The 14,482-nt window shown below is 45.0% G+C and overlaps 1 protein-coding gene across 2 annotated transcripts in view; it reads right to left on the bottom strand.

Annotated features, from left to right (window-relative positions):
* The window catches only part of FNDC3B (fibronectin type III domain containing 3B), a 443,125-nt gene that overhangs the window by 203,443 nt on the left and 225,200 nt on the right, over nucleotides 1–14,482 (bottom strand). For both annotated transcript variants that reach the window (XM_040349376.1, XM_040349377.1), the window contains 3 exons: nucleotides 12,613–12,689; nucleotides 7,210–7,450; nucleotides 4,603–4,887 (listed from right to left, as the gene is read on the bottom strand). In XM_040349376.1, coding sequence (XP_040205310.1) covers nucleotides 4,603–4,887; nucleotides 7,210–7,450; nucleotides 12,613–12,689 — 603 coding nt within the window. The remainder of the gene's footprint in view (nucleotides 1–4,602; nucleotides 4,888–7,209; nucleotides 7,451–12,612; nucleotides 12,690–14,482) is intronic.

The raw sequence follows: 14,482 nt of genomic DNA, 5'->3' as shown, positions 1-14,482 counted from the left end.
TGATATCTGAATGATGTCTGTAGCTGCAGGCATCATTTAGATATCCCTGCACAAAGTCAAGGACGTCATGACGGCCGGCGGGCGGGAAGTGGTTAAAACGCATTTTTTTCCCAGAGTATTTTCTGGGTACTGCAGAGTATTAGCCGGGGTATTGCAGAGTATTGGTGTTGGGGTATTGCAGAGTATTGGTGTTGGGGTATTGCAGAGTATTGGTGTTGGGGTATTGCAGAGTATTGGTGCGGGGGTATTGCAGAGTATTGGTGCGGGGGTATTGCAGAGTATTGGTGTGGGGGTATTGCAGAGTATTGGTGCGGGGGTATTGCAGAGTATTGGTGCGGGGGTATTGCAGAGTATTGGTGCGGGGGTATTGCAGAGTATTGGTGCGGGGGTATTGCAGAGTATTGGTGCGGGGGTATTGCAGAGTATTGGTGTTGGGGTATTGCAGAGTATTGGTGCGGGGGTATTGCAGAGTATTGGTGCGGGGGGTATTGCAGAGTATTGGTGCGGGGGTATTGCAGAGTATTGGTGCGGGGGTATTGCAGAGTATTGGTGCGGGGGTATTGCAGAGTATTGGTGCGGGGGTATTGCAGAGTATTGGTGCGGGGGTATTGCAGAGTAATTGCGCAGAGTAATTGTGCAGGGGTATTGCAGAGTATTGCCGGGGAGCAATGCAGAGTATTGCCGGGAGCAATGCAGAGTATTGCCGGGGAGCAATGCAGAGTATTGCCGGGGAGTAATGCAAAGTATTGCCGGGGAGTAATGCAGAGTATTGCCGGGGAGTAATGCAGAGTATTGCCGGGGAGTAATGCAGAGTATTGCCGGGGAGTAATGCAGAGTATTGCCGGGGAGTAATGCAGAGTATTGCCGGGGAGTAATGCAGAGTATTGCGCAGGGGGGTATGCAGAGTATTGCGCAGGGGGTGGTATGCAGAGTATTGCGCAGGGGGTGGTATGCAGAGTATTGCGCAGGGGGTGGTATGCAGAGTATTGCGCAGGGGGTGGTATGCAGAGTATTGCGCAGGGGGTGGTATGCAGAGTATTGCGCAGGGGGTGGTATGCAGAGTATTGCGCAGGGGGTGGTATGCAGAGTATTGCGCAGGGGGTGGTATGCAGAGTATTGCGCAGGGGGGTATGCAGAGTATTGCGAAGGGGAGGTATGCAGAGTATTGCGCAGGGGGGGTATGCAGAGTATTTCGCAGGTGGGGGGTATGCAGAGTATTTCGCAGGTGGGGGGTATGCAGAGTATTTCGTAGGGGGGGGTATGCAGAGTATTGCGCAGGGGGGTATGCAGAGTATTGCGCAGGGGGGGTATGCAGAGTATTGCGCAGGGGGGGTATGCAGAGTATTGCGCAGGGGGGTATGCAGAGTATTGCGCAGGGGGGTATGCAGAGTATTGCCGGGGGTATGCAGAGTATTGTAGGGGGGGGTATTGCAGAGTGTATTGCACAGTATTGCAGAGTATTGTAGGGGGTATGCAGAGTATTGCAGAGTATTGTAGGGGGTATGCAGAGTATTGCAGAGTATTGTAGGGGGTATGCAGAGTATTGCAGAGTATTGTAGGGGGTATGCAGAGTATTGCAGAGTATTGTAGGGGGTATGCAGAGTATTGTAGGGGGTATGCAGAGTATTGCAGAGTATTGTAAGGGGGGGTATTGCAGGGGGTTTCAGGGATGGCTGAGCAGGGATGGATGGATCTGTGACTGCAATAGTCACAGATCCATCCACAGCGCTGCTGACACCCGCGCTCCCCCCTCTCACACTGTACCGCTCGGTACAGAGAGAGGAGGGAGGAACCGGCGTCATCAAAAGACGCCGGTTTGTTTACATGTGATCGCTCCGTCATTGGACGGAGCGATCACATGGTAAACGGCCGCTATCAGCGGCCGTTTACCGCGATTCGTGATCGGCCGGGTCCTCTGGACCCGGCGGTCACGGATGTTCCCGTGTGCGCGTCCCAGGGGACGCGCGGGAGACGGACTCTGGGAGGACGTACATTGACGCCCTCCTAGAGTTAACCACCCGCCCTGTAGACGTATATTGTCTATAGGGCGGTTACTAAGTGGTTAAACCTGCCTGGTGCCATTAATTGGTAATGATACCCTAATTGCATCTGTACCAGTGTTCATGACGTGTGCATGAGGCCTTACTAATTTCAGAAGACCAAGGATCCTTTAAAGTAGAACTATAGGCAAAACTTTTTTGGATAGCGTAAGGAAGGGTTATAACCCCTCTCAGATTTTTTTTCACTATCTGTGTGCCATTGCAGAAATGTCCTATCACTTCCTTTCTCATAACTAAACAGGAAGTGGGAGGAAATCCCTGCAAAAGGGGAATTCCTTGGGAACACCCAGATCACTAGAACTAGTGTCCCGATTGGAATATTTCCCTTTTAATGATAATGGTAAACAGGACACATAGAGAGGATGAATCACTTTAATGGGGGCACAGAGAGCTATCAAAACAGACAAATGTTCTAATCCCTCTCCACTCTATCTAAAACAAAAAAAAGTTTTGCCTTTAGTTATACTTTAAAGGAACACTAAAGGTTTGTTTTTTATTAGATCAATTGATTGCTGTAAGCTAGAGCATTTAAATATCACTTACCTCATTTTTCCTTTTGACCTCCAAAATACAGTAATCCAGGTTTGAAAATGCCATTTCCTGTCTCTCCTTTTCTTGCTTTCCACCAGCATCTGAGCCGTTTTGCATGGTGGAAAGCAGAATGTGATCACCCCCTCCATATGACTACAGCCCTGTGTGAAGATGCTCGCTTATCCCTCACAGGCATGGAGGCTAAGCCTAATGGGAACTGTAGTTCTCATTAGGCCGTGATGTAGCAAGAATGAATGCGCACAGCAAACCAGGAAGTCAGTGAGAATAATGATTCAGGAGTGACGGAGGTGAATAAAACAGCTCGATTTCAACAGGTATCAAACTAGTTATAATGCAAAACATTACTTTTTACTTTATCAGCTACTGTCAGACTTTAATTTAAGAGGAAAATATTTTTGTCTTTACAACCCCTTTAAGCATACTAAGAACATAGGCAACACAACAAACATTGCGTTAGAATCAAAGGTGTATTGGCCAGTGCATTGAATGTCATTAAGTTTAATAACTGCTAATCACCTCATCTGAACTTGTTTAGACAAGTCTGGAGTTATTAAGGCTAAACCACAACCGCAGTGCATTTTTGCCCAGAGACACACAAAACCCTGTATGCAGCCACACACACATAAATGTCGGCACTCGCACTTACATTCACATTTCAAATATTAAATTTCGAAAAATATCCCCCTATGCTTTTAAGCATAAAAGTGCTGGATTTATTGTGTATATAGCTGCAGACAGCATTTTCGTAATGTATGCACATGGACAAAAATATGCTGTAGATGTGGCTCTCGTATGTGCCACAGCAGCCATAATTTACTCTGTATGTCCAAACACCTTAAATATGGCCTTGTGAATGAGCCCTTATAACACTGCATACCTTTGGATTTGTTATTAAAGATGAGTTACAGTGTGCAGATGTATTGACATTATTTATATGTACATGTATTGCTTTATATTTATCTGACTGGATAGTATAATCATAGCTCTGTTGCCTTCAATTGTTGAATGAACAGCCTGTGGGTGAATTAACCCACTAAAATAATCAAAAGTAGGAATGCACTTTGGCTTGATTCACACCAATAAGTTTGATGCAGCCTCAGTTTGCACAGACACAGCAGCCTATTCACTTGAATGGGCTACTGTACCTGCTGGTAATGCCGGAAAAAGGCCCCTGCACCTGCAAACACACACTGGGGGTTATTTACAAAAAAGCAAAATCATTTTGCACTACAAGTGCAAAGTGCACTTAAAAGTGCACTGAAAGTGCACTTGGAAGTGCAATCGCTAAAAATCTGAGGGGTGGATCTGAAATGAGGGGAAGCGCTGCTGATTTTATCATCCAATCGTGTGCAAGCTAAAATGCTGTTTTTTATTTTCCTTGCATGTCCCCCTCAGATCTACAACGACTGCAGTTCCAAGTGTACTTTCAGTGCAATTTCATGTGCACTTTTCACTTGTAGTGCAAAGTGGATTTGCCTTTCGTAAAAATAACCCCCACTGTGCGTTTAGATTCACAGGGTACAATTAAGAATGAATGGCAGCCCTGAGCATCTGTAAAAGAGCAGCATGTTGTGGCTGGGGTTGGTTGCGGGTGTCGGGACAGGTGCGATTTACGCAAAAAGTGTGAACCTAGCTTTCAGGTGCTCCAATTTGTAGATTTATAAAAACCTAACTGCCACCCCTGCTTCTCCTTGACCTGTTCCATGCTCAACTAGACATTGGCAGAATTCTGGTGTGTCTGAAAAGCCCACATCTATAGACCACACTGCCAATGCAAAAAAGCAAAAACCGATGTAGTATGAACAATAATCCAAATCCACCAGTCATATGCCTATATACTGCAGTAACAAAATAAGATGCCTGATAGTTTGCTAAGGTTACTGCGTTCATGTATTGTCACCTGTATTAATAAATAAAAGTGTATGCCTTCTATCTAAAAGTTGTAAAACAAAGCATTTTTGAAAGGAATAAATGAGATAACCATACAAACCTTGTTGTGTTTCTTGCTCATTTGACTTTGGACTGCTTCTTGCTCTGCGGTCAGTTTTTTTAAGTCCTGTGACACTGTTTACACTTCCGCAACTGGCCCCATTGTGAGCTTTGCCATTGCCATTGTATACAGTCGTACAGTTCCCTATATGGTTTTTGTACAAATTAGATGGAGGGCTGTTCAAACGGTTTTGTCTGTCGATCTGTTTGAGCTTTTTATGTTGAGGCTTGCAGTACTGGTCTTCTCGTGTGATATAACTGGACATCCCAAACAGTGGTATGATTTCTGAATACAAGGAAAAGAAAAGTTATATCAGATATGGATAACAATCAACAAGTGCAACAAAGAAGACACTAATGCCACTTACACACACGATCGGTTCATCCGATGAAAACGGACCGATGGATTTTTTCATCAGATATACGATGAAGCTGACTTTCATCAGTCTTGCCTACACACCATCAGTTAAAAATCCGTTTGTGTCAGAACGCGGTGACGTAAAACACAACAACGTGCTGAGAAAAACAAAGTTCAATGCTTCCGAGCATGCGTCGACTTGATTCTGAGCATGCGTGGATTTTTAACCGATGGACTTGCCCACAAACGATCGTTTTTTTCTATCGGTTTTTTAACCATCAGACAGGTTCTACGTTTTTTCACCGATGGGAAAAAAAATGATGGGGCCCACACACGATCGGTTCGTCTGATGAAAACGGTCCATCGAACCGTTTTCATCAGACGAACCAATCGTGTGTACGTGGCATAAGTGTAATGTAGAACACTCCCTGATTTTTTTTTTTAATTGAAAGGTTATTGCGACAGGTACAGATCTGGAAGGTAAGACTGGAACTGGAATTATTGTGTATGGCTGTTTTAATTATGTAAGTGAGAAAAATAGAAAATTGAGTGCCACACTACTGGTAAGAGGTCCAGATACAACTTTATTCCAAAGAATATCCAACAAATTTTGGGGGTCCCAAAACACCCTCTTTATCAAGGCTTGACTGAATATGTGAATGAACTAGAAGTGATCTGGATATTTAATATTATTTGTTCCAGTGTGATTACATGCAAAGGCTATGTCAGCAGCTGATTTGGCAGGACCTTAGGGAGGTATCCCGGATCCATTTAAATCTTCTCATTGATCTCTAGTCAACTCTTTATTACTGATTTTTTTATGTTTTATTTATTTGCAATTTATAGTTGATTGTCATCAGCTTTTGGCAAGTGCCTTGGACTTGCTGCTTGCTTTGTCCTGCCTCTCTTCCCCTATATCTATCTTATTATGCTATGCTCCACTGAACAGCTTTTGCAGTTGCCAGTTTATTATTTGCTGCAAATGTGCTAGTGGTTTCCAGGGAATCAATGGACTAACTTAGTCTTAGCTGCCCAGATCAATGCTGTGCATGCAGATGCTACAGCAATGACAGTTGAGTTCTCTGCTCTTGTCACATCTGTTCACACTAGCTACACTGACCCCCAATATCCAGCATACAGGCTGCAATCACGCAGATGGTTCTTATCAGCAGTAATCTGTAAGACGGGCTAGCACGCACAGGAAGTAATAATGTCCCTTCCATCACCTATGACAAATCCTGAGTGACTTGGAAACCGTCTGATGGCATTACAGATTACAGTGATTTAAAGCATTTCAAAAGTATTTTTTTCTTAAACGAAAACAATAAACATGTTATACTTACTCATGGTTTTTGACAGACATGCTCAAAACCTCCTCTTCTGGGGTCCCACGCTGGCGCTGTCTGCTCCTCCTTTTCTAAATCTGCCCCCATAGCAAACCTATTGGGGCTCGATCACAAGCCGGGTTTGTGCATCCATAAACACAAAGCATGGCTTGGCCCCACCCACCCCACTCCTGCCTCACATTATTTGATTGACAACAGCAGGAGCCAATGGCTGTATCAGCAGAGGGAGAAAAAAGAGAAGAGATGCAGCTGTGCACACCATGGAGGTGGGGGGGTGGGGCACACCAAGTTGTAAAACATTTTTACTGTAAGGCAGGGAATGCATTAAGGTAAAAAGTATTTTATCTTAGAACCACTTTAAGGCTGGGTTAACATTATGTGTGGTGCGGGGCACAGCAGGGGGTCCGGTGCATCCCTGTTCACCATTTAAGGTCTGAATTAGGTCCAATTTTTGTCTGAATTCAGACCTGAAACAGAGCCAAAGACACACAGGACCCTTCTGTAGTGTGCTCCATGGCCACCACGGAGATGTGTGAACCGGCTCCATAAACAGCCGGTGACACTCTCCTGTCATGCAAATTGGATGCAAGGAAATCCTCCTCCAATTCGCATAAGTGTAGACCCAGCCTGAGAAATCACTACCTTCATCAGGCTGGGTATATTGGTATATTGGTATATTGACTCATCAGAAATGCATTCATACAGACTTGTAAAGCTTTGTTATAGGTCAACTTAAAAAGTTACAAGGTTGAATTATTATTATTATTATTATTATTATTATTATTATTATTATTTTTAATCTGTCAAATGAACATTTCAACCCTTTGGCCACTTTTGTTAATAGAACGTTTTTCCTATACATATATTTTCATGACAGAATTCAATTTAAAAAGAAGCCATTTACCTTGCTCTCCATAGATTGTGTGGGGAAGATGATGCGGATAGAACTGGGGAGGTATATCCCCATGCCCCGTGACTGGCGGATAAAACGGATTATGTGAATTGTGTAGGAAATGCGGATGATGTGCGAGGTATGGAGGTAAATGATGAGATGGAGAGATGGCGGATGGATAGCTGGGAGGGTAACAATCCGGGGATTGTGGTGTAACCACTACACGTCGAACTCCTGTGCTGTCTTCTATAACCTATAGAAGAAAAATAATCAGGACATATTCACACAAAGAAAAATAAAAATGTATTTGGTAAAGATAAGCAAGATGTAATAACCAAGGATAGCTGCAGTAACCTATGGCAAGCAATCAAAAATAATCTCTCGCCTGATACATGTGCGAACGTATATGTATTTTTAATGGGTGAATTGCTATGCAAATTGATAATTTTTTTTATACATAAATCCCTGATTGTTAGCCATTTATGTAATGTTTTTGTTTAAACATAGAGTTTGAATATATATTATATAGGGCTATACCATATATAGTTTTCCTTTTAAAATTAAAAAAGGCCACTATTAGGTACTATGACTACAGACAGTTATGGCCCAGGTATGCAAGTTAGGTAATTTGTTTGGCGGGAGTAAAGACATTTTACTTACTTAACTGTTGATCTAATTTTACTGAAAATATTCAAGCATGCTTTAAGGTGCCATCATAACAGAAAAGGAATTACATACTGACACTTGTTCTGTCAGATCCACTACAACTTGAAACAGCGATAATAGATTTATCTGTTACTGTGTTCTAACTTCCCACCTGCAGAGGAGGTGTTGTTTCGTGTCGCTTATGCCTCGTACACATGGCCGGATTTTCCAAGATAAAAAGTTTGACTGGCTTTTTTTCTAGGAAAGTTCGGCCGTGTGTAGCCTCCATCTGCCTTTTTTTCGGAAGTCCGACAGACATTAGATAGAGAAGCTCTTTCTTTCCGACGGACACACGGCGGACTTTTGCACTGTCAAAAGTCCGACCATGTGTACAAGGCATAATGCAAACACCTAGCCACCCACAGCAATGTCAGGCTGATAATAGGAAACATAGTCATGGCCAACAAGTCTACCAGAGCCGTTCCACACCAGTCATCACATGTAACCATCAGATGACCATAGACCAACAGATACTCCCCCCGATAATGACAGTGGGTAGGTATCTGCTTGCCCTTGCTTGAACAAGCTTCTTCCAGTGCTGACAAGGGCACACCGTACTTTAGATCCTTCAGCCTTATTTGCAGATTGAAGATTGAGATCCACTCCCAAAGAGATCTGCCGACAGTCAGGCCCCGTACACACGTCCGAGAAACTCGACGGGCAAAATACATCGTTTTGCTCATCGAGTTCCTTGTGAAGCCGCCGAGGATCTCGGCGAGCCAACTTTTCCCATTGACTAACAAGGAAATAGAGAACATGTTCTCTTTTTGGCCCAACGAGATCCTCGTCGGTTTCCTTGGCGAAAAGTGTACACACGACCGTTTTTCTCGGCAGAATACGTCCCCCATCGAGTTTCTGGCTGAATTCTGCCGAGAAACTCGGTCGTGTGTACGGGGCCTCAAGCCTCGTACACACGACCGAGTTTCTCGGCAAAAACCAGCAAGAAACTTGCTGGGAGATATTTTTTTGCCGAGGAAACCGGGCGTGTGTACATTTTCGTCGAGGAAACTGTCGAGAAACTCGACGAGCCAAAAAGAGAGCAAGTTCTCTATTTCCTTGACGGGAATGGAGAAACTTGCCTTGTCGAGTTCCTCGACAGCCTAACAAGGAACTCGACGAGGAAAACGATGTGTTTCGCCTGTTGAGTTCCTTGGTCGTGTGTACGAGGCTTCAGAGAAGCTCCCTGTGGAGGTATGAATACCTCCTCCTGTCTGAGGCACACAATTTCACATCAAACAGTTCAGAAATAGCCTAATAATCACAACTGACACTCAAAAGTATTGCTTGTAATTATTAGCCTAAGTAGAATTCCAGGCAGATGTAAAAATACAGTTATGCATTCTTTTACAAACCATCAAAATGTACAGTATATAAATCCTAACATTGAACTTCTCTTATTTGCTTCCTTTGGTCTGTTCAATATGCTATTGAAAGTGTTTTGTTGATCCTGCCCGAAATTAAGTGATAATGTTCTGTGCTCTCTGTCTCTGCTGACTGTTGGCAATTATCATTGTTCCCAGTTAACCTCTATGAAATATAGAACACCGATAAGAGGATAAGAGGAACGGTTGAGTTCTTCTATATTCCAAACACAATTCTTTGCCTAGAGCAGTGGTTCTCAACCTGGGGTTGGGACCCCCTTGGGGGGTCAAATGAGGATTTGCCAGGGGTCCCCAAAACCTGGGCTGTTCCTGAAGCCTGCGGCCGCCCACTCAGCGTCTTCATAGCCGCCCATTCAGTTCACGGCATAGCTGGGGGGCAGGGACTAGAGGTCAGCTGACTGGTGAGGAATGTGAAGTGGGAGGAGCTGGAGGAGACCCTCTCTGCTGATTTCAGCATAGGTGTCACTGCTACGAGAAACCAAAGTCAGAGCCAGCACTGCCATTGATCCCAACTCCCCACCAGCATTGCCACTGATCCCATACTCCCCACCAGGGAGTAAGAGAAGGAATAAAAATAGAGAATACATGGAAGGGAGAGGAAAAGAGGGGGAGGAACAAAGAAAAAGGGCGATAAAGAATAACAGAAAGAACAAGAAAGACGTCTAGAGAGGGGTGGGGATAACAAACAAGAAATTAGGATAGAGAGATATAAAAGGGAAAGAAAGGAGAACAAAGAGAAAGAATGGTACATCCTAAAATGTACTATAAGGGGTTTTAATATTGTACGAGTGGAAGGGACTCAGGGAGCGCTAAATGTCCGTGGGTTAGGGGCGCAAATTACTTTCTTACCTTTGGTGCTGACAACCCATTGATAGGAAAATCATTTTACCGTTAGGGGTCCCCACAACTTGGGAAATTTTATCAAGGGGTCACGGCACTAGTCAGGTTGAGAACCACTGGCCTATAGTGACAAAGCTGCTCCTCCATAGATGAAGAACAGTGAGTGAACGTTATCACAGTAGGACAGGAAGTACTGGCAGGATCAACAATGGCAAAAAAAAGAAAACTGATGGAACCACCGCATTTAAGCACTGCTTTGGTGTAATATGTAAAAATATTGTCCTTGGGTTTAGATATGCTTTAAATTTATATTTTTTCATACTTCAGTCTGTTCTGAAATCCTTACTTAGCACTCACACAGGAAGAAAGAGGGTCATTAATCGAAACCAGTCAGACTCTGCTACATGCACATATACTGAGCAAGGACATGCTGACAAAAAGAGAGAAGAGACAGATACTTCAGCCTCTGTCTAATAATGGGAAATGGAAATGGAGTGACCATTGAGCTACATTGCATAGCTGCATGAAAGTGAGGTTACCATTCTCGCTGTGCTGCCTGCTGTCTCAGGACTTACTGAACAAATTGGTATGCAATTCAACCATATATTTAGCTGCTTGTCTAGAGCAGGGTTATTGAATTAAAATTCCCAGAGTTCCAGTCACTAAAACTTTCTTCTAGCAGAGGTCCAAAATGCATGTTTGATTCTTAATGGTACCTCAGAGCATCGGCAAACGGCGCATGTTTTTGCGAACGCCAAACTAGCTTGGTGCAGCGCAATTTGAAAAAGGGTCAGGGACTTCTTTTTCTGCCTTCCTGCATGTAAGAAAGCCCATTGAAATGAATAGGCTGCCTACATGCAGAACACAGGTAGCAACGATGTAAACCTAGCCTTCTTTACATCACAATCCTGTTATTACAAGTGTTCTCAGTCCCCCCATCATAACCCCCCCCCCTTTATATTACAGTTCCCCTTCAAATCACAGTTACATCTAGATCACCCCTCTCCATCACTACATCACAGTCCCCCCATTTATAGCAGTGCCACCTTTATTTCAGTCTCCTCCACATTCCTGTCCTCACCCCCCTGTACATTCCTATCCTCAACCCCCCTTTTTATATCAGCCCTTCCTCCTCCACATTCCTGTCCTCAACCCCCCTTTTTATATCAGCCCCTCCTCCTCCACATTCCTGTCCTCAACCCCCCTATTTATATCACCCCTCTCTTCCTCCACATTCATGTCCTCATCCCCCTGTACATTCCTATCCTCAACCCCCCTTTTTATATCAGCCCACTCCTCCTCAACATTCCTGTCCTCATCCCCCTGTACATTCCTATCCTCCACCCCCCTATTTATATCAGCCCCCTCCTCCTCCACATTCCTGTCCTCATCCCCCTGTACATTCCTATCCTCAACCCCCCTTTTTATATCAGCCCCCTCCTCCTCCACATTCCTGTCCTCAACCCCCTGTACATTCCTATCCTCAACCCCGCTTTTTATATCAGCCCCCTCCTCCTCCACATTCCTGTCCTCAACCCCCTGTACATTCCTATCCTCAACCCCGCTTTTTATATCAGCAACCTCCTCCTCCACATTCCTGTCCTCAACCCCCTGTGCATTACTATCCTCAACTCCCCTTTTTATATCAGCCCCCTCCTCCTCCACATTCCTGGCCTCACTGCCCCCCCCCTCACCCTTTACTACATTCCTGTCCCCAGCCCCCTCCACCCTTATATCACCCTCCTCTTCCCTCACATTGCTGTCTTCAGACCCCCTATATATCACCCTCCTTCACATTCCTGTCGTCAACCCCCCCTCCTTTATATCGCCCTCACTCCTTCACATTCTTTTCCTCACCCCTCCCCCTTTACTTTCCTGTACTCAGCTCCCCCGCCTTTACAGTATATAAACCCCCTTATGCAGATTCCTGTCCTTGCCCCCCCCCCCCCCCCCCCCCCCTCTTCACATCACCCTTGGCTTCCCCCAAATCCCTTACAGCAGTGACATAGATCTCTTCCATGTCCTACCTCCACAGGGCTGAAATCAGGAGGCATATCAGTCTAGAGCTGACATCGGAGGCAGGACAGTTCCGGATGAAGGGCAGGAGCTGCACAACTTTTCCTGATAACCAGTTTGTGATTGGTTGCTAGCAACCAATCACCTGCTGGTTAACTTAAAAAGCTAACTTGGCAGCTCCTGCCCTCCATCTGGAGCTGTCCTGTCTCAGATGTCAGCTCGATGCGAATGACAGCAGTGACGGCGGCTGAGCCAGCTTCTAATTGGGTGGGGCCAAGGCCGGTCTGGATGGAACAGCGACTCGGTCCAGATCCGGGCGGCAGTCAGTCATTTAGTGATGTCTGGTCTAGAGTGTTTAGCTTTAAAGACAACACATGCTAATAAATTACAGTACTGGATTCCAATGCCAAGAATCACTTCAGTGCAATGTCTAATGAAGTTTAACATTATTACTATTGGTGGGTGTGTGTACCTGTGAGATGTAACCAGGAGGCACATGGATTGGAGGAATGGACCCATTTGGAGACATCATTGGAACTTCTGCAGGACCTAAGAAAAAAAAAGCATTAACATTATATAAGAACGCTTTAACACAAACATGGGATATAAATATATGCTGAACATATATTAAATAAAATGTGATGTTATAAAAGCAACATTCATCCTTAGTTCAGCTAAAATAAGTACACAAAGACGCTGTAGAGACGTTGGCCCTTTGCACAATGTGCTCTCGAAAGTGCAGCGTTCACCCCACTGCATGCAGCCTGTCAATGTCTATAAGGCCTAGTACACACGAGAGGATTTCCACGGATTTGGATCCGATGGAGTGTACTTACCATCGGATCGAAATCCGCGCCGAAATCCCCTCGCGGTGACGTGTCGCGCTGTCGCCGCGATGATGACGCGGCGACGTGCTCGACGCTGTCATAAAAGGAATTCCACGCATGCGTCGAATCATTACGACGCATGCAGGGGATCCCTTCGGACGGATCGATCCGGTGAGTCTGTACAGACCACCGGATCGATCCGCGGGAGCCAATTCAAGCGGATAGATTTGTAGACATGTCTACAAATTTTTATCTGCTGGAATTGGGAAATTTCCGGGGATAAATATCCGCAGGAATGTACACACCATAGAATCTATCCGCTGAAACCGATCCGCTGAGATTTTTCAGCGGATGGATTCTATCGTGTGTACGGGGCCTAACAGGCTAAAATATGCTGCAGCCAAACAATGCATTCAGGGATGAATGTCTGTAAGGCAGATGTTCTGCATTACAAGCATGCATGCCTGAACCCATGAGGCCATAAACGCAAGTATCACTCCGTACAGGGTTCAGCCCATCCACCCACAGTGTATTTCAGTCTGTCATAGACTTTGACTTGACATTGCACCTATGCCTCCATGTGCACTAAAACACTAGGGCCCGGATTCACATACATCGGCGCATATTTATGCCGGCGTAGCGTATCGAATATACGCTACGCCGACGCAGTGCAGAGAGGCAAGCACAGTATTCACAAAGCACTTGCTCCCACTCGCTGTCAAATCTACGCTGGGTTTCCTCGGCGTAAGCCAGCGTAGGTGGAAGTGGGCGTGAGCCATGCTAATGAGGCGTGACCCCATGCAAATGATGGGTCAAGCGCCATAGAAGTACTTAAAATGAACGGCGCATGCGCAGTCCCGTAGCGGCATCCCAGTGCGCATGCTCAGAATCACGTCGAAACAACTGCCTAAGATACGTCGAATCACTGCCTACGATGTGAACGTAACCTACGCCTAGTCATATTCATGTACAGGCATACCCCACTTTTAAGTACACAATGGGGTTTATTTACTAAAGCTGGAAATTGCAAAATCAGGCTCACTTCTGCATAAAAAAACAATGAGCTTCAAACCCCAGCTTGTTCAATTAAGCTTTGGTAATAAAACCTGGAAGCTCATTGGTTTCTATGCAGAAGTCAGCCTGATTTTGCACTTTCCAGCTTTAGTAAATAAACCCCATTGTGTACGTAAAAGTGGGGTATGCCTGTACTACGTAAACAACGTAAAATACGACTGCTGTGTTTTCTGGTCCATACCTTTGCATGCCTCCTATATGGGGAATAACTTTACGCCGGACGTACGACTTACGCAAATCGCATATATTATACGCCGAGCGCAAGTATGTTCGTGAATCGACGTATGTCCCTCATTACCATATTTGAATAGGAAATCAATAAGAGCGCCACTTGGCGTAGGAAAGTTACGTTGGTCGGATAAAGCCTATTTTCAGGCGTATCTAGTTTTGTGGGCACAGCGCACAGATACGATGACGCATATTTGCACTTACGTGGCGTAT

The sequence above is a fragment of the Rana temporaria genome, chromosome 4 (genome assembly GCF_905171775.1).
Source record: "Rana temporaria chromosome 4, aRanTem1.1, whole genome shotgun sequence".
In the NCBI taxonomy this organism is placed as follows: domain Eukaryota; kingdom Metazoa; phylum Chordata; class Amphibia; order Anura; family Ranidae; genus Rana; species Rana temporaria.
Note: the sequence above shows the minus strand (reverse complement) of the source record. Positions and strands in the feature narration are given on the sequence as shown.